Raw genomic sequence first — 21,973 nt, 5'->3', positions numbered from 1 at the left:
TTGTGTTAATGAAATAATCTAATATCACCTACTCAGCACAGGAACTGCACTGATAATTTATATATGAAAAAATAAATAAAAAATATATATACACATCGGTGTAAATATCTGATTTGATGATTTGTATTAATCAATGCATCACTAACCGACAAAAGTTAGTTATCAAATTTATTCAGCTAAAAGGAAAATCGAAATTAAGAGCAAGGACTGAAATGACGAAAGTACCCCCAAAGAAACTGCTTATTTCCATCCTCACAAATTAGCAAGTATACAGAACAACTGATCTTCCAGACAAAAGAAGATGCAAAATTTGAGCATGAGTAAGAGCCTCAGAAAGATACGCATGCAGCTGAATGAGCTCACGATATCGGTTTCGCCCGAGTCGATGGATCTTCTTTGGCCTCGACTTGCATGATGATGAGATACCCGATAATCCAAAGCAAAATGTACCCCAAGGGGGTCCAATGGAAGCAAGCAAGGAGACTCAAGATGCTTCCGACATACTGAGGATCTCTGATTGTTCCCAAGGGGAATTCTGTCACCCATGGAATGTTCTTCCCGAATCGTATGCCATAATATGTTCCCGATTCCCCCAGCAGCTTGAATACCCTGAATTATCCAAAATGGGAATAGGTAATTCCTACGGCAAAAGCAAATATCACTCTCAAATGCAATGTTTGTGATTTCAATCATGTTTCACAAAAGTAAACTGTAAAAGCAAAATTTACTCAAAATTCCCATGTAGTTTCAATACTCAGCGTAAATACCCATGTACTTTAAAAATTGTATGACGTCTCTTTATACTTTAAAGTACGCTGAGTTTCTAAAATACGGAAAAGTTATGGGCAATTTTGCCAAAGTAAAATAATGTTCTGTTTATATTGACATTTTTGGCACTTCATCTTCGGTAATTTTTTCAAAAACATCGTCAAATACTAACTTTTTAACCTTTCTAAATTTTTTCAAAACCCCAAAAGTCTATATCCAAATGCTACCAATTTTTCTTCTATAAACATCACATCTAAAACTTACTTTCCATTTGAAAAACTTTGAAATGCAAAACACTCTAAAATACCAAATCACAAACGAACTTTCAAAGTTAGATTCATGTTCATACTTCCAATGCCGACCTAAATAATGCTTCCCTTTTCTAAACACTTTAATATAACACAAAGAGGCGACAAAAACCCGGAATTGGCACCAACCAACAATCAAGTATAGAAACTTTAGTAGACAAACATATTTATCTTAGAAAAAGGAAAAGGGAAACTAAGAAAACGAATAGAGAACTACATCTTGTATTCAACTCAAGGCAAGATTCGAATGTAGAGTCTGTAACTACATTTTCTTGCATTCATCCACCTTGTATGAATCAATTCAAACCAGATTTGAATTTGATAAACAAAACCTAATTTGAGCTCAATTCATCCATAGATAGAAAATAAACACCAAGCCAGCAAGCATGAATTTCAATCAAATTAGCTATAATCAATGTGATCAGCCAAATTCAGATATGAATCAAACTCAGACCAAATATTCGAAGCAAAAGTACTGTCTATTCAATTCGATCTAATCACCATAGTCTGATCCTCTTTTTGACCTAAAAAGGAAAAAGAGGAGTGATTCCAAATTTCAAATGGATAATCGCTAAAAAGCCAGAAACCACAACATTTCAATCGAGCAACAAGAAAAAAGTTCTTCCTAGATCCTAAGGATCCAGAATATACTCCAAACACACGATTGACCAATTAATTGTACGCACCAAACGCAACAACAAGCCAAAAACCTAATCGAACAAATTAAAGACAACACAATAAATGAGTTCCTTCTCGAACCTGAAATTAAGGAACTGCCCGATGAATAGCAGCGGCCAGAAGTAGAAAGGCGGCGGCCACGAAAGCGTGGAGACAGACAGCACCGACACAAATTGGACAACCTTGAGGAAATGCGCGACCAGCGCCATAACTCTGCAGGGGTCACGCCCTCTGCCGCACAGATCAACCCATGCCTGCGGATAATTCCAAAGCCAGTAGTAGAATGGAAATGGCGATATCACTCCTATGCATGCCAAAATCCCCATTTCCTCCTGCAGCAGCCATTCCCGGAGCTTTCGTCCGCCATTCTTTCAGAGACTTCAATTGGGCCTTCCTTATTTGGGCCCAATATTGGGCCATAAATACAAAATTATTAACCCAATTTTAAAAGTGAAGTATATTTTATTATAAATTTTTTGCGTAAAATCATTGATGGTGTTAGTAAATACACACTTAATTTTTATAAACTATAAAATTAACAATTAATTAAATTTTGCTTTATTTATTTTATTCAAAAAAAATTATATGTAAGATATTTTACTTAAATTAATTTATCCGAATAACACTTATATAATTAAGTGCACATTTACGAATAATGCAAATATTAAAAATAGTACTTTATGCATATTTTAACATAATAATAATAAAAAATTCATACAAAATATTTTATACATATAATAAAACACAATATACAATGTATATATATATATATATATGTATCTTTGCAAGAAACTACTTGAATAAAAAAAAATAAAGAACATTATAGTTATATATATAATACATAGCTGTACACCACATAAAAATAAAAAATAAAAAAAAGATTGTGGGAAAGTGGTTAAATTGTTGAAGAATTTATGAGATAGAGATGTGCCATGAAAAAAGTTTAAAATAAAATAAAATAAAAACTCAAGAATCTCATGGGCCCACCATCCATGTTGTTTTGCATAGCACTATTCCTAAGTAGGGCATATGGTCTCTATTGGAAAATGACTGTTGAGTTTACCATGTTGTGGATTGCAAGAAAGATGGTAAGATAAATTAAATAACAATAAGGATTTGGTAGTTAAAAAAGCATTTATTACTTGAGGGACATTAGATATTAGATATGTAACCAACCCTTTAGTTGAGTGGGATTTCCCTTACAATTTTGGGTAAATTCTTGCCACTTTTTAGCATGACCCTTTTGACCAACTCACAAAAAAAGGTGGGCCTTTTTTATAACTAAAAGAAAAAAAACAAACAAACTTCAAATAAGGAGATGGTAATTTTCTTTTAGGGGTTTTGGTAATTTTGTTAAGTGAAAGTTGGGAATGGTTTTTTGTGGCCTCTTTTGGGCTACAATCAATCCATCAAGTGGAATGATGACTCATGACTTTATTAGAGACACCCTTTTTCTTTTATGGCTTTTTTTTTTTGGACAAATAATGAAGAGACAAGATAAAAGGATGGGTTATAACTATTTTTCACTAGCAAATGGATTCACTAATGATCAACATCAATATCAAGAATTATTGTCTTTCATTTTAGTTAATACAAATTAATATTATTAAAATTATAATTAATCATGTCAAATTATTGGTTGAAAGTATTTTTGGAATTAAAATTAAGGAATTATGTGGTAGCATTCAAAAGGAAAATTAAAATTATACTATTATTGCCCTTTTCTAACCATTAAAATTAAAATTTATGAATTGAATACAATTAAATAAGAATATAAAAAATGAAATAGGCCATCATCCTTGTATTAGCCACTCTCTATGAGTAGATAAAGTACACTCAAGTATACTTCACTTTATTGTTGCTTTAAAGCCTCATGCACTCAATTTTAAAATTTTAAAAACAATTAAGGCGATATTTTCACTTACAAAAAAATAAAAAATAAAAACAAACAAATTTAAAATAAAAGTTGAAAAAAAAAAATCAACTATCATCATCATCATCATCAAGGAATTTACTTTGGCTTTTACTCACCGATTGGGTAATCCTTAACAACGCCTAGGACCTCCAACACCCGACACATCTACACCATTGTAGCGCCTCACTACTAGTTCAGATTTCTTAGGATCAAAACTCCCGGGACCTTTCAAATCCATATGCCTCAAAAGTCTCCCCAGAATTTTCTTCCTGCAAACCTGCAAAATGCTGTGTGTGGTCAAAAGGCAACCTCTTTTTCCTCAATTCTTCAACTCAATCCCACCAAAGAAAACAAAATTAACCAAGAAATCAGTATGAAGAAACCATTTTTCCAATAATATATTCCCTGCAACTCACTCCTCTTCCAATTCATCCATGGCGGTCGACCCGATTCAAACCAAAAGAAAGAACCCATCTTTCTGAAAAAAACCCTAAAAGAGAACCTCAAACAAACCCCGCATTTCCGAATATTAAACTCAAAACAAACAAAAAATGGATTCAACCCATAAATCCTCCTCCCCGCAAAACCCTAAAACCACCATGGTTTTCCTCGCCGCCACCGTCGCCGCCGCGGCCATCATCGTCTCCGCCATTCTTTACTTCTTCTACTACCTCTGGTACTCCTTGCTCCGCCGCTCCCGGACCAGCCCCTTCGACGCCCCCTCCCCGCTGAACAAGTTGCAGAGGTTCAGCTTCAGAGAGCTGAAGAATGCCACGTGTAATTTCAGCGGGTCGAATTCGATCGGTAAGGGCGGCTCCGGCACTGTCTACAGAGGAATTTTAAGAAACGGGAAAATGGTGGCTGTGAAGCTTCTAGACTCGGGCTCTTACCAGTGCGAAATGGAGTTTCAGAACGAGCTCAAGATTCTCGGCGGGCTGAAGCCGGCGTCGTCGCCATTTGTGGTTTCTTTGTTGGGATTCTGCCTGGAGAAGGAGAAAAGAATTGTCGTGTACGAATACATGCCGAATAAGAGCCTGCAAGAGTGTCTGTTTTCCGACAAAGCTCCGGCCTTGAATTGGGGGAGAAGGTTCGATATAATTCTTGATGTTGCAAAGGCGCTGAATTTCTTGCACAGTGAGTGTGACCCGCCGGTGATTCACGGCGACGTCAAGCCGAGCAATGTTTTGCTTGATTTGGATTTTAGGGCGAAGATTTCTGATTTTGGGCTGTCGAGATTGAAAATCGAGCCTGAAATTGGGGGTGATTTGTTCAGCCAGGATTTGGGGAAGAGTCAGGAGCTTTCACGGCGGCATTCCGGCGCCGGCGCCGGCGACATTGAGAGCCCTGCGATTGGGACTCCATTGGAGAGTCATGAAAACGATGAAGTGGACTTCGCTTTGGCCTTGCAGGCTTCGTCTTCGTCGAAAAGTAGCTGTAAAATTTACCACAATGTGATGGGATTAGGGTTAGCTTTCAATTCTTTGAATTTCAATTTCAGTTCTGAAATTGGGCGTGACAACGACGACGATGATGATAATGATAATGATAATGATAAGGATGATCGTCCTGTCAAAAGTAAGAACGTGAAGGGTAAGGATGCGTCTTATAATGAGGAGGATGATCATAGTAATGATTTGAACTTAAATGCTGCACCGCCGCCGGAGGCGGCGGCCGGCGGCAAACAATGGGGGAAGGACTGGTGGTGGCGGCAGGACGGGAGCGGCGAGTTGTGTAGTAAAGACTATGTAATGGAATGGATCGGAAGCCAGATTGGCCCCAATTCGAATGAACTCGATTGGGACGAGGAGAAAGGCAGCGCCGGTCGAGACAAATCATGCGCGGCGGATATCGATAAGAATGCTCCTCCGGCGGCACAACAATCTGCATTCGACGGCGGCGAGAAGGCGGAGTCGAAGAAATGGAAGATGCATCATCGGAAGATGCACGAATGGTGGAAGGAGGAGCGAATGGACGACTCGGAAAAACAGAGGCGAAGTAGGCGAAGACTTGTGCCGCATTTCGGATTAGGGAAATGTTTCGTGTTGGCTAGGAATGGAACGACGATGTTGTCTGAGAGCCAGGATGGTAAGGAAGAAAAGAAACGGGACAGCGGCGAGTTCAGTTTCCGGAAGGGGTGGAGGAAGAAGACGGGTGGCGCGGCGGCGCAGTCGATCGGGAGCGAAATGTGGAGCGGCGATCTCTTCAGTCGGGAGCTGAGCAGCACGACGAGCATGCGGGGGACGTTGTGCTACGTCGCGCCGGAGTACGGCGGCGGGTTCGGGTATTTGATGGAGAAGGGCGACGTGTACAGCTTCGGCGTGTTGATCCTTGTTATTGTTTCGGGACGGCGTCCTTTGCACGTTCTATCGTCGCCGATGAAGCTTGAGCAAGCTAATTTGATCAGCTGGTCCCGGAGCTTGGCGCTCGCCGGAAATGTGCTCGATTTGGTCGACGGTCGCCTGAAAAATGACTATAGCAAGAATGAGGCGAGTTTGTGCATCCATTTGGCTCTGGCTTGCCTGCAGAGGACGCCGGAGCTGAGACCGGACGTTGGAGATGTTGTACGGATACTCAGCGGGGAAATGGAGCTGCCGGAGCTGCCGTTTGAGTTCTCGCCGTCGCCGCCGGCGAACGCGTATAGCAGGAAGAAGAGGAAGCCGAAGATCATCAGCGCCGTTGATTAGAGTGCATTGGACGGCTGTGATTGGATTGAGTTTGATCGTTTTTTTTTGCTCAATTTGGATGACGATTGAAATAATGTTCACTCATAAATTCATACATAATTTTAAAAAATGAAATAAAAAATTATACAGAAAAATGGGAAGTGGGATTGATTATCTATTTATCCAGAAGCTTTTCAGAAGATACTAGCAGATCCAATCCAGGCTGACAGAGCTACACCGAGCGCCGCCCCGAGAACTCGCCGGCGGGGAGATACGGCGGCGGAATTCTCCGGGCGTCCCGCGACGGAGGAAGACGGCGGAGGAGGAAGCGGGTGGACGAGGACGGAGACCTTCATTCCACTGAAGCATCCGCCATTTCCACAAATGAAGTAATACCTCTTGGCCTTGTTCAGCGGGATGAAATCCTTGCCGCTGCTCCAATTTCCGGCGGCGCCTTCCGTGGTGCAGTTGTCGTAGCCCGTCTGGTTCACCTCAAACACGTTGTACTGCGTTTTCTGATACCTGAAAGCTGGAGGAAGGAAGAACAATTTTTTAGCTCAAAAAATCCATGGAAATTAAGCTCAGAAATTTGGGGGAAAATTAGAAATTAGGGTTTATTACAGATGAGGTCGCCGACGTAGAAGGTGTGGTTGTTCGCCCAAAGGGTGTAATTGATGCCGGGGTTCCAGCCTCTGTTAGCGCCGACAATGTGGTCGGTTGCGGCGGCGTAGCGGAGGAGGAGGAGGAGCGCGGCGGCGATGGCGGCGGTGGCGGTGGTGGACATGGCGGAAGACGGAATTGGGGGTAGGAAGGAGCGTTGGGGTTTTAAAGTTGCAAGGAGTAATTGTCGATAACGGATGGATAACGGAACGTTAACGGCGGGGCAGTGGCCGTTAAGAATTTGCCCATCGCTGGATCGGACGGTGGGGATTGGTTTGACTAGATATCGACGGCTGGTAGAGCGTGTATAGGAAAGTGGAGTTTTGAATATTAGTGGCAACTGGCAAGTTGGGGCGGGGGGGACAAAGATCGGATTTTGTTATAAGCGTGTAGTGTAAAGGGCCACGTCATCATCACGTGCGTGGGGCCCTGTTTATTGGATCATGTTCTCTACTAGTACAAAATGTCTCATTTTGTTTTGTTTATTTGCAATTTCGTTTTTATTTCGCAATTATTTGATTCTGTATTTTAAATTTGAATGTTATGTTCGTTCGTAACATAAACCCAAAACAAATTTTAAATAAAAAGGTCCTCAAAGGAGCTTGGGCTCATTGAAGGATGTTAACACGAGGGTTAAGATAAGCCCATGAAGAATGTTATATTAAAAAATTAATATTATTTATTTTTTTATAAAATATTAAATTAAAATACCATTTAAATAAAAATTTAAATCAATTTCAGTAATACATCATATATTTTTGTAGACTATATTTGTTATCTTCAACCCAAAAAATCTCATTTTAAAGACGATCTACACGGGCAAAATGATAACTAAGGCACTACTTATAAGTAGAGTTAGCAAAAATTATTGATCCAACACAATAATTTGATACAAAATAATTGAGTTTGGGTCAAATATTTCAACTCAATTATGTACACGGGTTGACACGAACCCGACACGATAGTAAACAGGTTGGGTTAGATTTGAGGCTCTCAACTCGAACCCAATACGACAACCCGATTATAATATATTAATATTGATTAATATATTTATTATATATGTAAAATAGTTATAATTTAATAATTTTCTCATAAATTAATTTAAACTAAGTTCAATTTTAAATAATTCAACCTAATTTACTATCAAACCAATAAAAACTAACATAGCAAAAAATTACTCCTTCCGTCCCAGATACCATGTCCACGTTGTCGTTTTTGTCCGTCCCAGATACCATGTCCACGTTGCCGTTTCTGTCCGTCCCACATACCTATGTCATTTTCATTTTTTGAAAAATGATTACACTTTAATCTCATTTTAAATTTTTAAATTTTATTTTTTTTAATTTTAATTAAACTAATTTGTTATCTTAATCTTAATTTATAATTATTTATATTATAGGATAATTATTTTCACTAATATATTCTTAATTATCTACTAATTACACCCCTCCTAAAATACCGTGTATACAGTGTAGTAGACACGGTATCTGGGACGAATGGAGTATTTAATTTGAATCAAAAAATTCGACTTAATTATATATACGAGTTAACACGGGTCAACCCGAATCCGACACGATAATAAACGGGTTAACACGAACCCGACACGATAATAAATGAATTAAGTTATAATTAAGTAATTTAACCCGTTTAAAATATTCAACCCGGCACGAATCAATCCATTGTTAATTCTAATTATAAGCAAAATGACATTGGGTGTACCTTGCCTTAGATAATCTATTCAGATTTAAATTAGATGTTGAGATAGAATGATTTTTAATTAATATTTATATATTTATGATGCAGTATATATAATTAAAACATTCTAAAAATATTTTTAAATATATAAAAAAACAAATTATTTCAATAAAAGTATATATATAATACTAATATTATTTTATAAAAAATAAAATTCTATAAAAGGCGAATAAATAATATATAATTGATATAAATTATTTTTATTAAAAATAACAAATTTGAATACATATATAAATATATTTATTTATTAAAAAAAAATTGAATGATTTAATAGAATAGTGAATAGTCCCACGGGTAAGCCAACTCACTCATTATTCTTCCTGAAGGCACGTGGGGTACACGTGATGACCCAAACCTCAGCCGCAGTAACCTAACCTTAGCTAGCCCTTATCCACTCTAGCTAACGTTGCATTTACGTTCACCAACTCCAACAATATTTAAATAATACTCTATCCGTCTCAAATACCGTATCTGCTACATTGTATATACGGTATTTTAAAAGAGGTATAATTAGTAGATAATTAAGAATATATTAGTGAAAAATTAATTATCCTGTAATATAAATAATTATAAATTAAGATTAAAATAACTAATTAGTTTAATTAAAATTAAAAAAAAATTTAAAAATTTAAAATGAGATTAAAGTGTGTAATAATTTTTCAGAAAAAGAAAATGACATGATATGTGGGACGGATAGAAACGACAACGTGGACATGGTATTTGAGACGGAGGGAATAGTATATATATATATATATTTAAAAAAAATTGGTAATTAAAATCAAACTAATTAAAAATAAAAAAAATAAAAAAATACACCATTTATGTGGTCCGAACTATCTCCTACCCTCCATTATATGAGCCTGCCTATTCATTTGGTTTCTCCCCACCAACTTGCAATTATTTCAAACTACCAAAAAATTATGCAATTAATTTCCCTATATGGTTATTAGTAAGTAGCTATTTTTGCACCGTACAATTTATAATAAATACACTACGTCTCTTTAAAATATTATATTTTAAAAAATTATCTTTATTCAATAATTTTCAAATTTAAAACTGCCCTACATGAATAAGTATCAAACATATTTTTTAAAATAATAGTGTTTAAAGTTTGAATATAATATTGTGGATGAATAATAAAAAAATAATAATATTTCGAGAAAGGCAAAATCATTTTCCAACAATATATAGATGGCGTAATAAATAAAATTTGTAATTATTTATGAAATGGCCACTCAGTGTCTGTGGAGGTTGGTGAGAATAACCATGGTTAGATGCAATGATATATAGCCATATATAACCAATCCTTCAACCTTAATATTTTATTTTAAAGTAATAATAATAATAATAATAAAATATTTTTATTTGAAAAAAATAATAAAATCTTTTATTTAAAAAAAATAATATAGGTCACCGTCTCACCAACCCAATTCCGATTTAGTACATTCTAATTTTTTTGAATTATCATACCTTCTTAGCCGTGCTGTGGCTTGGACACGTGTAATTAATTAAGTCCGATATATAAATTTAAATAATTAATATATTATTATAATGAGTTTGGTCGATTCCAATCGACTTAATAGAATTAGAACGTAAGCTGTATTTAATTTGTTGTATTGCTAATGGTTGTTTGATGATTTAAAATTAATTTGAAATAATATGTTGATTTATTATTATTATTATTATTTAAAAACAAAAGGTATTTATGTAATATTTATAAAAATAATATATTTTTATTAAAAATCGTAATAATTAAATTATATTAATTTTGATTTGAAATTTCAATCAAACACATCCTAATATCTTGTAATAACAAGGTGATAACTTGCTGTTTTTTTTTTTTTTGTCAAATAGCATTTACGAATTCAGATGTTATATAAAGTTTTTGAACTTATCTTGTAAAAAATGATATGAATTGAACTTGTAACTGTGAAGTTATCGTTTAAATTTTTAATAATTTAAAATTATATGTTACACATAATTCACCCAATATGATTTCAACAAATTTAATATTATATTTATTTACAAAAATATCAATCATTTATACATTGAACTTATTCAAAATTTTATTTTACCTTATTAATACGTTTTTATAGTGATACTTATATCATAATTAATTTCATGAAAGAAAAAATACAACATTCAAATACTATTTAAATTGAAATTTAATAAAAAAAAAAACTCAAATTCAATTAATTTATATTCCCTCCTCGTCCCACAAGAAATTTTTTTTTCCGTCTATCTAAAAAACAATTGTCCTATTTATTTATTTAGTAATCATGATTTTTCATTATATAACAAAATTATACTAAAGAATGTAATTGTTTACATTCTACTTTATATATTATTTTAATTTAATACTAATAACATATATATTTTGGATGGGGGAAGTATTTTTAAAAAGAAGATCCATTAAACTAGCCAAGTATAAATTTTTAGAAAGCGCTCTAGAGTAGACGGTGACGTGGTAATGACGTTGGTTAGTGAGTCAGCTTCTATGGGCCCCGCTCGGCTCGGCTCGGCTCGGCTCGGCTCGACTCGGCTCCCGCACTATATATATAAATACGCACTCAACGCGGTTGCCATACTCTCTTCATTCCAAAGTTGGCAATTAAACTGATCTCCGCCGGCGAGCATCTCTCTGCAATGAAGATCGAAATTAGGGATTCGACGATGGTGAGGCCGGCGGCGGCGACGCCGACGGTGAGCCTCTGGAACTCCAACGTCGACCTGGTCGTCCCCAACTTTCACACCCCCAGCGTCTACTTCTACCGTCCCACCGGAGCCGAGAATTTCTTCGACGCGGCGGTGCTCAAGGCGGCGCTCTCCCGCGCCTTGGTGCCGTTCTATCCGATGGGAGGAAGACTCAAAAGAGACGAAGACGGACGAATCGAGATCGATTGCAACGGCGAAGGAGTGCTGTTCGTCGAGGCGGAGTCCGACGGCACGATCGACGATTTCGGCGATTTTGCTCCGACGTTGGAGCTCCGCCGCCTCATTCCGGCGGTCGATTATTCCCAGGGGATTTCTAGCTACGCACTTCTCGTATTGCAGGTGAGATTTAGTTAGATTGTCGTTTTGGCGTGAAAATTTATAATCCTATTTTTTAAATCTCACGAAACCCTAGCTTTCTTCAACCTCTCTACCTATTGGCTGCTACTCTGTTACATAAAACAGTTATTTTTGCCTCACAATCCTCCTCGAAAATCGAATCGCCTGCAAATCTGTCGTCGTATTGCAATCTCAGAAATGAACAACACTATTTTATTGCGATTAATTCGACATTGATTTTTCCTACCTGCAAAATTTCCGTTTTACCAACTGTTTTTTTAATGGCTGCTTGAAGGTCACGCATTTCAAATGCGGCGGCGTCTCTTTAGGCGTGGGTATGCAGCACCACGTCGCCGACGGATTCTCCGGCCTCCATTTCGTCAACACGTGGTCGGACATGGCCCGCGGCCTCGACCTGACGGTGGCGCCGTACATCGACAGGACACTGCTCCGAGCACGAGATCCGCCGCAGCCGCAGTTCAAGCACATTGAGTACCAGCCGCCTCCGTCAATGAAAACAGGGGATAAAATCACCAACACGGTCCCCGACACGGCCGTGTCGATATTCAAGCTAACTCGTGATCAGCTCACCTCCCTCAAGGCCAAGTCCAAGGAGGATGGCAACACGGTCACTTACAGCTCCTACGAGATGCTCTCCGGCCACGTCTGGCGCAGCGTCTGCAAGTCCCGGGACCTGCCGGAGGATCAAGAAACCAAGCTGTACATCGCGACCGACGGCCGGTCGAGGCTCCGGCCTCCGCTCCCGGAGGGATACTTCGGCAACGTAATCTTCACAACCACGCCAATCGCCGCGTCCGGCGATCTCGTTTCGAAGCCTGTTTGGTATGCCGCAAGTAAAATTCACGACGCGTTGGGTCAAATGGACAACGAGTACTTAAGATCGGCTCTCGATTATCTCGAAATCCAGCCCGATCTTAAGGCCTTGGTTCGCGGCGCGCACACTTTTAAGTGTCCTAATCTCGGGATAACGAGCTGGGTTCGACTTCCTATCCACGACGCCGATTTCGGATGGGGCAGACCGATCTTCATGGGACCGGGCGGGATCGCGTACGAAGGCCTCAGCTTCATCATCCCTAGCGCGACAAACGATGGGAGTTTATCCGTCGCGATCTCTCTCCAGGCTGAGCATATGAAGGTTTTCGAGAAGCTCCTCTACGATATTTAATCGAGTCGCTCGAAAAATCGATGTTTTTAGACATGGCAAGGCCTTAAATTTACAACATGTCCTGTTTTAAGATACATTTATGCACAAAGATATTTGTCTTTGTTTTCATCTTCTTATTGATAAAATGCTATGAGATTATTAAGTTTCTGTATACATTCTTGGGAAGAATTCTACACAGAACTGATTAGCAAAACAAACAAAAACTAAACAACACACCCTCAAAGACAACTACAGATAAGGCAATATCGACATCAGATTAACGGCGCAACGAAAGCAAGAAGCGTAAAGAAGATAGAGCCGACGAGATAAGGCGAATAGAACAGTGCAGCAGCGTTCTTTTCGCCTGGGTGTTGATGGACGACGTTGGAGGCGCCGTTGGATCCTTTAGTTCCTTTACCGGACTTTTCTGTCGAATAAATCTTGTCTGAATCCGCGAGTTCTCTTTCGTTGCGATCTTCTTTCGTCGCTACCTTCGTGTAGTTTATTCCTGAACACACACCACACGAGAAAACATTCACTTGCTAAACAAGTTTCAAGATCTGATCGATGAAGAGTTTCTCACCATGGCCATGTTCTCGATCTTTCGAGCTTTCGCGAGCCAAGCACTGAAGCAAAGTAGCAGCAGATGACAAGACCCAGAGTGAGAGAAGCAAGAAGAGAGATTTCTTCATTTCAATGGAGGGTGTCAAGGAGAGCTTAATCCCTTTCCAAATTATGACAGATGAAGGTATTATGTAGATATATACATATATATAGAGAGAGAGGGGGGGGGGGGGGGGGGGGGGGAGAGAGAAAATGAGTTCCCTTACAATGTATGGAAGGTCACTGTTAAAAAGATGTTTCGATATCAGGTGGGGTTCAAATGTGGTGGTTTCTTTCAGACAGCCATGGCCAACATTTTCACCTACCATGAAACTGCATATATATATGTATATATGTATCTATAAAGATCATGCTGAGGGAAGATGGGTTGAGTTAGGAATATTGCTTTCGAAAAAGATGAGATTTAATTTTGTTGTGGACAGCTTACGGCGAATGATCCTAGTTTTTTAGCATACTCTTCTAGCATCAGGCGGATTCGACACTTTTTTTGTGTTGGTAGGACCTTGGGCGCAAGATAAAGCTCGATTCGCACGAGAATATTTTGACGATCGACCTATTTATTGGCGAAATCTATTACTTCTTAAGGACAACAGGAATCTATGCTCAAAGATGAATGTATAACTAAACTATATTTGGTTTCAGAACTAATTCTTGCAGTTCCTTTAGCCGCTGGCTGTAATAAGAATCATATTCCTCTCTACTTTCTGCTCGAGAGGGATAATCGAAGAATTTATTCTTGTTTATATTTTATACATGGCCTAGTAACTTTAAAGATTCAATCTTGTTTGCCGAGGCTTTCTCGAGGATTGCCCTCAGCAGATTGATTGTCGTATCTTCTTGCAGCAAATGCGCGGTGGTGGCTTCGATTTCTCGAGAGAGATTTCTGTCTGTGTCGAAGAATGGGGAAAGGGGTAAGGATATGCAACGCAGAAATGATCGAACATCTTTTCGACTGCAAAGGTTGTATGATTTTTTGGAGGGACTGCAAGAAAAGGATAGAGTGGATAATTTGATCGATATCCATTACATTATAGGTTAAGTGGGAGTCAATTTTGAGTGACTAATTCTCATGATCTTGAAAGCAAATGCAATCATTCTTTTCTGCAAATTTTTCTTGCAGCAATAACTACCGTAATGCGATGTAAAAACAGCCATGGAATTAGGATTATAATGCAAGTACATACGCCATTTTTGTACCATAGTGTCTGAATATGATCAATGTAGGTTAAGTATGAGATGGAAAACTTGAAAAAGATCGAAAGATTTGAGCTTTCGCAGCCGAGGATGCTATTAATTTACGCAATCGAAAGGAACAATGCAGTTAGGATAATGAGCAAATATACGAAATCTATATATATATATATGTTCAAAATATCCGACCGGGAAATGTATAGTCTGAGACATGGATCGACTAGGGTTGATCTTCGAGCAGGAAACTCGCAACAATTAGTAAAGACAAACGAATGGCTATGACATATGAATCGAGGATAGCCTACGGCTATACCTTAATGAATCGAATAATATCTACCACTAGAGCAAAAATTCGAGTCTATAATGTTACCAAATGTGTCTGTAGGCAGGCAACAGCTATACGCCTGCGCGGACAATGATGTTAACCGGATAATGCTGTCTACTCCGAGACGGGACTTTTGGCGAAGCCTTTTCATTTGGCGGATCAATTCTTGCTCGGGAGGATTCTCGCGCTTTGCACTCTGTTTCTTCAGAAATTCCCGACACATTTTCTTCTTCTTCCTCTTCTTCTTCTTCTTCTTCGTCTTCGTCTTCTTCTGCATTTTCGTCTGAGAATGAATCCTCGTCCTCAGACAAATCGAACGAGTCGCAGCTGTCATCCTCGGTCTCAGACAACACCAAGATCAGCTGATCCTCGTCCAAATTCTCAGCCTTTTCCGACAGATCATCAGCGCTGAAGTCATCCTCGGGCAGCCCTTCGAGAAAGGGATGTACCAAAAGCATCTCGGCCGTCAATCTGAACTTAGAATTCCTCACAAAGCATCCTTTTAGAAAGGCAATGGCGGGTTTTGATAGGCCGGAGGGAATCTCCGGCAGCTGGCGCCCGGCGCCGATCCTCCAGAGAATGTCGTCGACGGTGGTGGAGCCGCCCCTCTCCCATGGCGGCTTCCCTGTCAGCATTTCGAGGACAAGACAACCCAATGCCCAAATGTCGGCCGGTGGCTCTTGGACATTGTCGAGGACAACCTCCGGCGATAAGTACATCGGCGTGCCGCGCCAGTAGGGCTCCAGCTTCCTCTTCTTGCTCTGTTTCGAATTCGTTACCCTCTTCGCCAATCCAAAATCGCCGATTTTAGCCCTGAATTGGATTTTCGGATCGATTTTCCGGCGGGGATCGGAGACGAGGAGAATGTTGTCGGGCTTCAAATCGCAATGGACGTAGCCGACGGTGTGGATGTGATTAAGTCCTCTGAGAATCGACCTTGCGAATAACTTGACTTCCGATTCCGGCAAGCCGGCGGCGGAGGATTGCCTGATTCTGTCGGATAATGTACCGCCGGCGCCGTATTCTAACAGAAGGTTATAAACCATGGCGCCGTTGGCCGCCATTGTTGTCTCCTCGCCGAAGCACCGGATTACGTAGGGACAACCCTTGATGTTGCTGAGAACCTCCCGCTCCTTCTGAATCGAAGCCGAAGCTGAAACCTCGGCCGATTTGACGGCCATTAACGGCGGGTAGAAACTGAATTTGGATTTAGGGTTCTTGAGAGTGGCCAAATAGACGGAGCCGAAACCCCCCTTTCCAATGATTGAACCCCTAATCCACGACGCGCCGTCGCCAAATTTGCCCTTGTCCGCCATTGGAGCAGCAAGAAATTGCAGGAAATTAACAACGAAGAAGCACTGCGACTACGAATTAACAAATTGCAGGAAATCAACGAATGAACGAATGAATGCGTCGAGCGAGAAACGAAGAGTTAAGCTAATTTGCTAGGGTAACCGAATTCTTGAAAAAACTCCTCAAAAGCGAAAGAAAGGGAATTGAATTGAATTGCAGATTAATTAGGGTTTACCTAATTGCAATTGAAACTGCAATCCTCCTCCTCCTTCTTCTTCTTCTTCCTCCTCCAAGTGTTGTGCTAGGTCTGGTCTGGTCTGGTCTTCTTTCTCCGCGGGTTCCTGTTTGGAATTTAGGGAAGATTTTGCAAAAGAGGCGTGCTTTGTTGAATCTTCAAACAAATTATTTAGCATCAACACCACACCATCTATTTCTATTCTATTCTGTTCTATTTAAAATAAATAAATTCAAAATAAAAAAAAAAATTAAAAAAAATGAAATTAGAATTAAAATGATTGCTTGCACCAAAAAAGCGTCAAAGCCAGCCAGCAATGTATGTGTATATATTTGTGTGATATTAATAATAATAATAATAATATAACAGTAATAACGGTCACATGTTGTATTTCTCCATAGCCATGGCATGGGTACCATAGCGTATGCGCAATGTCTCCCTTTCTTCTTTCGTTGCTTGCTTGCCAGCCATTAAAACGACGTCGTTTAAGAGACTTCATTTCTGCAGGCTAACTGTTTCTTCTTTTCTTTAATATTTCTTGATAATGTATATAATGCGTGTGTTATAAGTAATGCAATATGCTGTTCTGATAACCACACAAAGCAAATTAAAGCTAAACCCACCCCATAAACATAAACTAATTAAATACATACATATATATTTTTATACATAATGTTTTTTCTCTTCCAAACAACATGCAGTTTTTACTACTACCTATTACTCACTTGCATTGACGACAATCCACATGCATAATAAATCAGCACGTAGAATAAATTAATGCAAAAATTAGGAATAACTAAAGAAACCACCATCATAATATATGATGCAGAGAAGGCATATTATTATATAATACAGAGATTAGTTTATAGGAAGATGAGGATGAGGAAGAAGAAGAAGAAGAGGGTGGTAATGTGGCACCCAAGTAAAGCTTCTTTAGCTTTCTTCAAGTAAAGGTTAACTCACTTATTATTATTATTATTAATATTAATTTTGAATCTTGCAGGCACACATACACAAACATCCTTAGCTGGTTACAATGTGACAATGTGACTCTTCTCTTCTCACTTCATTTATTGGAATCGCGTTACCAATAGATTTATTTATTGACCCATACAAAGAAAATAAAACAAATACGACTAGCGTGCATTTATTGTTTGTTGTTCAACGGGTTGATGATTGACTGATGACACCACACACCACACGTCACGACACATTTCTTCGAAATGGAATCGAAGAAAGAAACAGACATCTCTACTCAGCTATTATAGCCAAGTTAAGTGACTTTTTTATAGTTGGACTTGAATGAATGAATGATCACTCATTCTGGGATTTGGACTTTGGTCAAAATGGATAAGAAAAAACACACAAGTAAACAAAAATAGAAACCCACCAAGATTCATCATACCTCGGAGGAGACAAAACAAACGAACATATTACATGAGGATTCATCATCAATCTTAAAATTTCCGAATCCCTAAATACTACACACCACACCACCAAATTTACTCACAGATATTGATCGAGACAGGGTAATCTTAATTTAAGATTTATCGTCATATACAAGTTAACTGAGGCAAATTCATCATCTGCATCTGCTGCTGCTGCTGCACCTGGATTTTATGTATCTATATATATATAGAGATATAGATAGATAGATATTATCTAGCTTGGTTCTCATAATCTTCTGGAATGTTTAACAAGAACTGTGGGAGAGAAGCTATTCTTGGCAGGTTCAGTAGCAAATCCCCGACAGAGTCCTTCCTCGACATGGCTCCAGCCGCGTCTTCCCTCGCCTCGGAATTATCTTTGCATTTAACATCCTCCACGTTCTGCTTTGTAGCCAGTGAGAGATTGGTGGCAGCAGCTTCGTCGTCGCTTTTGAATTGCTCGGGTGTATCTTTCTGCAGGAGGCAACAGAGAGAATCGACCCTGGACATGAGGGACTTCTCGTCAGAGTGTGGCAAGTGTTGTGCGTCGCTGAACAAGCATCTTTTGATGTCGTCTAAAATCTGCAGGCTCTGCCATTCCTCAGTGGACAGACTCGGCTTGTTTGATGCTCCCTGTTCCGATATCCGATGCTCAAGATGGCTCACCAGATCCGTCATGGACATGGAGGATCGCAGGCCTGGAACCTGGATCTGATCCCAGTTGCTGAGCTCCTTCAGCTGCTCAAATCCACCGTGCTTTATATCTTCGACTATTGGCCCTCCACCCCTACCTGAGAGATCCACCATGGATACTTTGTAAGAACCACTTATGCAATAAATAAGAAATAAACAGTTAAGGTTACCTGAGCTTGGGGACAGTGTTTCCTGAGGGTAAGACTCGGAATGTCTGCTGACGACATCTATATCATTCTTTGAGGAAGAGGATTGAGCTCTAGACGGCGAAGTAGTGTCCTGTAAGCTGAAAAGGGAAGGGCTTCCTTCTGTATTCAAATCAAATTCGCTGCTTTGTTCATTTTCTTCATCAAAGCCGGATATTATTTTTGGTTCAAAATATGGAGAGTCCACTGTGATCTCTCCTTGCTGACTGAGAAAGTTCAGTCGGGGATCACATTGTATAAGCTTTTCGAAATGTTTTCCCAGCAGACCTGGTGGGCACTCCAGATAGTGTTGCCTGCAAAGTAAAAGTTACAACGCAAGGACCGTGTGATAGGATCTTAATAAAACTAAAAATGAAACATGACATTTCATATTGAAAGCTCAGGTAGTCATTACAGATTTCACTCCCAACTGCCAAGTGACGAACTCATAATAATATGTCTGCTTTCTTTTTTATTTGTCTAAAAAAAAAAAAAAGAATTTTCTATTTATAGCAAAAGTTTCTTACATACTTTTTAATTTATATTAGACTTATTTGAAAATATAACATAATCATTCACACACTCAATTTCATGGACAGAGGATGTACATAATAGTGCAAGTTGCAATATTAGAAATGTTTAACTCAGGGTCTCAGAATAGGTACAATTTCAAGCAATGGCCAAAGATAATTCCAGATTACATTTCTTTGAAGAACATTCCTAGTAAAAGAGAAGCAAGCAGCACACACAATCGTCCTCATAAATTCAAATAACTAAGAAGAATCTCTACAATTAAGTTTCGAGAACTCTCACGAGATGAATTTGCTGGATTTCTTCAACAGAAGATTTCTGATTGCTATGGTCATTTTTCCTTTTCATTTCTTCTATGTTGGGGAAAAACTTTTAGTTCTATGTTCCAAGGAGAAAAATATAATATGAACTCCCTATTTGAAAATAAATTGTGCCTCCTGTTTTATGTATTAAAAGCTCTACTACATCACAGGGTAGCTTTTAGAAGGTCTTATAGGTCATGGCAGATGCCCAAGTTGGTCTATACATATGATCCACTGTCAGGAGGATAATTAAAGTACCTGAATAATGGCTTGTAATATCAATAAACCCTAAACGTTTCAAGACTCTAATGTGATAAACAGTTCTCCTTCCAATATCAGAAAAAGCTATCATGCATTGTACAGCAATGCTCAAAATGGAAATTTCCGTGGCATAACATCCTAAGCAGAGGTGTATACTATTAACAGTATGCAAGAGCATCGATTGAAAAGCAATTATCAAGAATTCCCAAGAGTTTTATACGCTTAATATAAACTCTATGCAGCCAATCATGGACAAAGCAAGAGTCTTACCTATGCATACTAGCTTGCCCCCCAGTAAAGTCTGATGTTGCTTGCCAAAGAGTGTGTTTCCTAGGTTGAGGATTAGTCTCTCTAAAGAAAAGTGGTTGCCTTGTCAGCTGCCAGAACACCACCAAGATTCATTACAGATAGTCAAACATCAAATTTCTAAAACAGTAAGCAGAATGGATAATGCTTATTACCACAACATCTAATGTGCCAGGCTTGTCATCGGGGTAGCTCGCCTTCAAAGCCATAATATCAGACCACTGGATCTCAATCTTGTTCTTGAGACCCCCATCAAGAACTTCCCACACTAACTTATGCTTTGCAAAATAGCATTTTGCCACCAAGTCTCCTTCGTATCTCGACTTGTACTGAAAATCCAATAAACACGCTTACAAAATTTCAAACATAAACTATACTACTTTAGCACATCCAAAGATCATGTGCTAGAATGTACCTCCCAGGTTCCAATTCTTAAAACTGAACCAGGAAAATTAGAGGCCTTCAACTTATCACCAGAAGCAGCTCCTGATCTGGACTCTTTTTTACTACGATGACTTTGATTTCCACCTTTCGATGAATTCGATTGGGAGAGCTTCATTTGAATCAACTCCAGAAGGGATGGGCTTTTCCTGAGACTCAAACCTAATGGACTTGGCTCATCAAGAGGGTTGTATTGTGAAGCAGACACTGCAACACCACTGAATCCCAAACTCTGCTGCTGCAGTGAAAAAATCATAAACAACAATCGATTTCAACAGAACCAGATTCGACAAAAAAACATTTCTCGTGAACAGAAGCTTAATTAGGTCTAGTTGATCAAATCAATAACGATAATTATATTTAGTAACCGTTACTGATCTGAACTTGATCTCCACAACAAAACTGTGTTCTCAATAAATTAAGCTGCATCAAGAAACTTACAAACTAAAAGTTCTCAGAGTATCGATTTCATATTCTCTTAAATTAGGTTTACAACAAGTGCCAAATTCGAAAAAGCTTCAAATTGAATCTATTGAAGAAATGAAACTTACTTTAGACCGCTTGTGGAGTGGCCCGCGCTCCTCTTCCGACAAATCCTCCACCTCAATCTTCGCCGCCGCCGCCATCCTTCCAGTTTGAGATCCCGATTCGCCGCCCTTCATCGACTGCAGCATTAACAAGCACTCGAACAGCTGCCTTCTTTTTCCCAACTATGGGATCAACAACAAATTAGCTACAGTTAGAGAAGCGAGATCAACCTAGCCTTTTCTGCAGAGTCGCCTTCTTTTCGATTTTCGATTTTATTGGGAGAAGAACAAATTGACGATGGAGCTCAACTTGTGCGTGAACAGACATGTTTAATTGGGACACGCCGCCACACGTGTCGCCGCCACACAGCATTCGGCCTTGGGCGCCTCGGCACGTGCGCCGCACCGCCTCTTTCCATTATTGGACGATCCATTCCGGTGGCTATTATTTAAATATTCCTAATTAAAAAAGAAAACTAATTAAAGTAAAAACATTAATTACTAGATTTACGTGTATTGCTGTAATAATTTTTTTTAAATAAAATATTCACTAAATAGTTTAATAAAAATAAAAAAATATAAATTATAAATTTTAAAATATAAATAAACGAAAATAAAAAAAAATATAGAGAAAATACTATTTTTATACTTTTTTTTAATTATTCAATT

General features: G+C 38.7%; 7 protein-coding genes across 8 annotated transcripts; 2 read left to right on the top strand and 5 right to left on the bottom strand.

Annotated features, from left to right (window-relative positions):
• Positions 1 to 79: 79 nt before the first annotated feature.
• Positions 80 to 2,110, bottom strand: LOC127266356 (phosphatidyl-N-methylethanolamine N-methyltransferase). The gene is made up of 2 exons (XM_051296574.1): positions 1,836 to 2,110; positions 80 to 609 (listed from the first exon to the last, which is right to left on the bottom strand). Exons 1-2 carry the CDS (start codon positions 2,078 to 2,080, stop codon positions 360 to 362), a joined length of 495 nt encoding a protein of 164 aa, XP_051152531.1. The 5' UTR covers positions 2,081 to 2,110; the 3' UTR covers positions 80 to 359.
• A 1,871-nt stretch (positions 2,111 to 3,981) lies between these two features.
• On the top strand, positions 3,982 to 6,397 carry LOC127241142 (putative receptor-like protein kinase At1g80870). Its single transcript, XM_051260062.1, has one exon. The coding sequence runs from the start codon at positions 4,221 to 4,223 to the stop codon at positions 6,351 to 6,353; it is 2,133 nt and encodes a 710-aa protein (XP_051116019.1). The 5' UTR covers positions 3,982 to 4,220; the 3' UTR covers positions 6,354 to 6,397.
• A 27-nt stretch (positions 6,398 to 6,424) lies between these two features.
• Positions 6,425 to 7,255, bottom strand: LOC127241154 (lamin-like protein). Its single transcript, XM_051260068.1, has 2 exons — positions 6,954 to 7,255; positions 6,425 to 6,861 (listed from the first exon to the last, which is right to left on the bottom strand). The coding sequence occupies exons 1-2, from the start codon at positions 7,114 to 7,116 to the stop codon at positions 6,527 to 6,529; spliced, it is 498 nt and encodes a 165-aa protein (XP_051116025.1). The 5' UTR covers positions 7,117 to 7,255; the 3' UTR covers positions 6,425 to 6,526.
• A 4,089-nt stretch (positions 7,256 to 11,344) lies between these two features.
• LOC127241347 (shikimate O-hydroxycinnamoyltransferase) lies at positions 11,345 to 13,092 on the top strand. Its single transcript, XM_051260359.1, has 2 exons — positions 11,345 to 11,801; positions 12,094 to 13,092. Exons 1-2 carry the CDS (start codon positions 11,394 to 11,396, stop codon positions 12,982 to 12,984), a joined length of 1,299 nt encoding a protein of 432 aa, XP_051116316.1. The 5' UTR covers positions 11,345 to 11,393; the 3' UTR covers positions 12,985 to 13,092.
• Positions 13,093 to 13,114: 22 nt separating this feature from the next.
• On the bottom strand, positions 13,115 to 13,732 carry LOC127241354 (uncharacterized). Its single transcript, XM_051260367.1, has 2 exons — positions 13,547 to 13,732; positions 13,115 to 13,471 (listed from the first exon to the last, which is right to left on the bottom strand). Exons 1-2 carry the CDS (start codon positions 13,653 to 13,655, stop codon positions 13,236 to 13,238), a joined length of 345 nt encoding a protein of 114 aa, XP_051116324.1. The 5' UTR covers positions 13,656 to 13,732; the 3' UTR covers positions 13,115 to 13,235.
• Positions 13,733 to 14,907: 1,175 nt separating this feature from the next.
• On the bottom strand, positions 14,908 to 16,828 carry LOC127239835 (mitogen-activated protein kinase kinase kinase 20-like). Its single transcript, XM_051258180.1, has 2 exons — positions 16,632 to 16,828; positions 14,908 to 16,467 (listed from the first exon to the last, which is right to left on the bottom strand). The coding sequence occupies exon 2, from the start codon at positions 16,417 to 16,419 to the stop codon at positions 15,175 to 15,177; it is 1,245 nt and encodes a 414-aa protein (XP_051114137.1). The 5' UTR covers positions 16,420 to 16,467; positions 16,632 to 16,828; the 3' UTR covers positions 14,908 to 15,174.
• A 1,172-nt stretch (positions 16,829 to 18,000) lies between these two features.
• On the bottom strand, positions 18,001 to 21,612 carry LOC127239819 (uncharacterized). Of its 2 annotated transcripts, none has more exons than XM_051258170.1 (6): positions 21,329 to 21,612; positions 20,752 to 21,012; positions 20,492 to 20,665; positions 20,301 to 20,407; positions 18,922 to 19,250; positions 18,001 to 18,849 (listed from the first exon to the last, which is right to left on the bottom strand). In XM_051258170.1, the coding sequence occupies exons 1-6, from the start codon at positions 21,449 to 21,451 to the stop codon at positions 18,290 to 18,292; spliced, it is 1,554 nt and encodes a 517-aa protein (XP_051114127.1). In that variant the 5' UTR covers positions 21,452 to 21,612; the 3' UTR covers positions 18,001 to 18,289. The 2 variants fall into 2 exon arrangements, with proteins under 2 accessions (XP_051114127.1, XP_051114121.1); XM_051258164.1 differs by having other exon boundaries at positions 20,752 to 21,015; positions 21,329 to 21,611.
• Positions 21,613 to 21,973: the final 361 nt, after the last annotated feature.

Source organism: Andrographis paniculata, unplaced genomic scaffold (assembly GCF_009805555.1).
Source record: "Andrographis paniculata isolate CXL003 unplaced genomic scaffold, ASM980555v1 Contig18END, whole genome shotgun sequence".
In the NCBI taxonomy this organism is placed as follows: domain Eukaryota; kingdom Viridiplantae; phylum Streptophyta; class Magnoliopsida; order Lamiales; family Acanthaceae; genus Andrographis; species Andrographis paniculata.
Note: the sequence above shows the minus strand (reverse complement) of the source record. Positions and strands in the feature narration are given on the sequence as shown.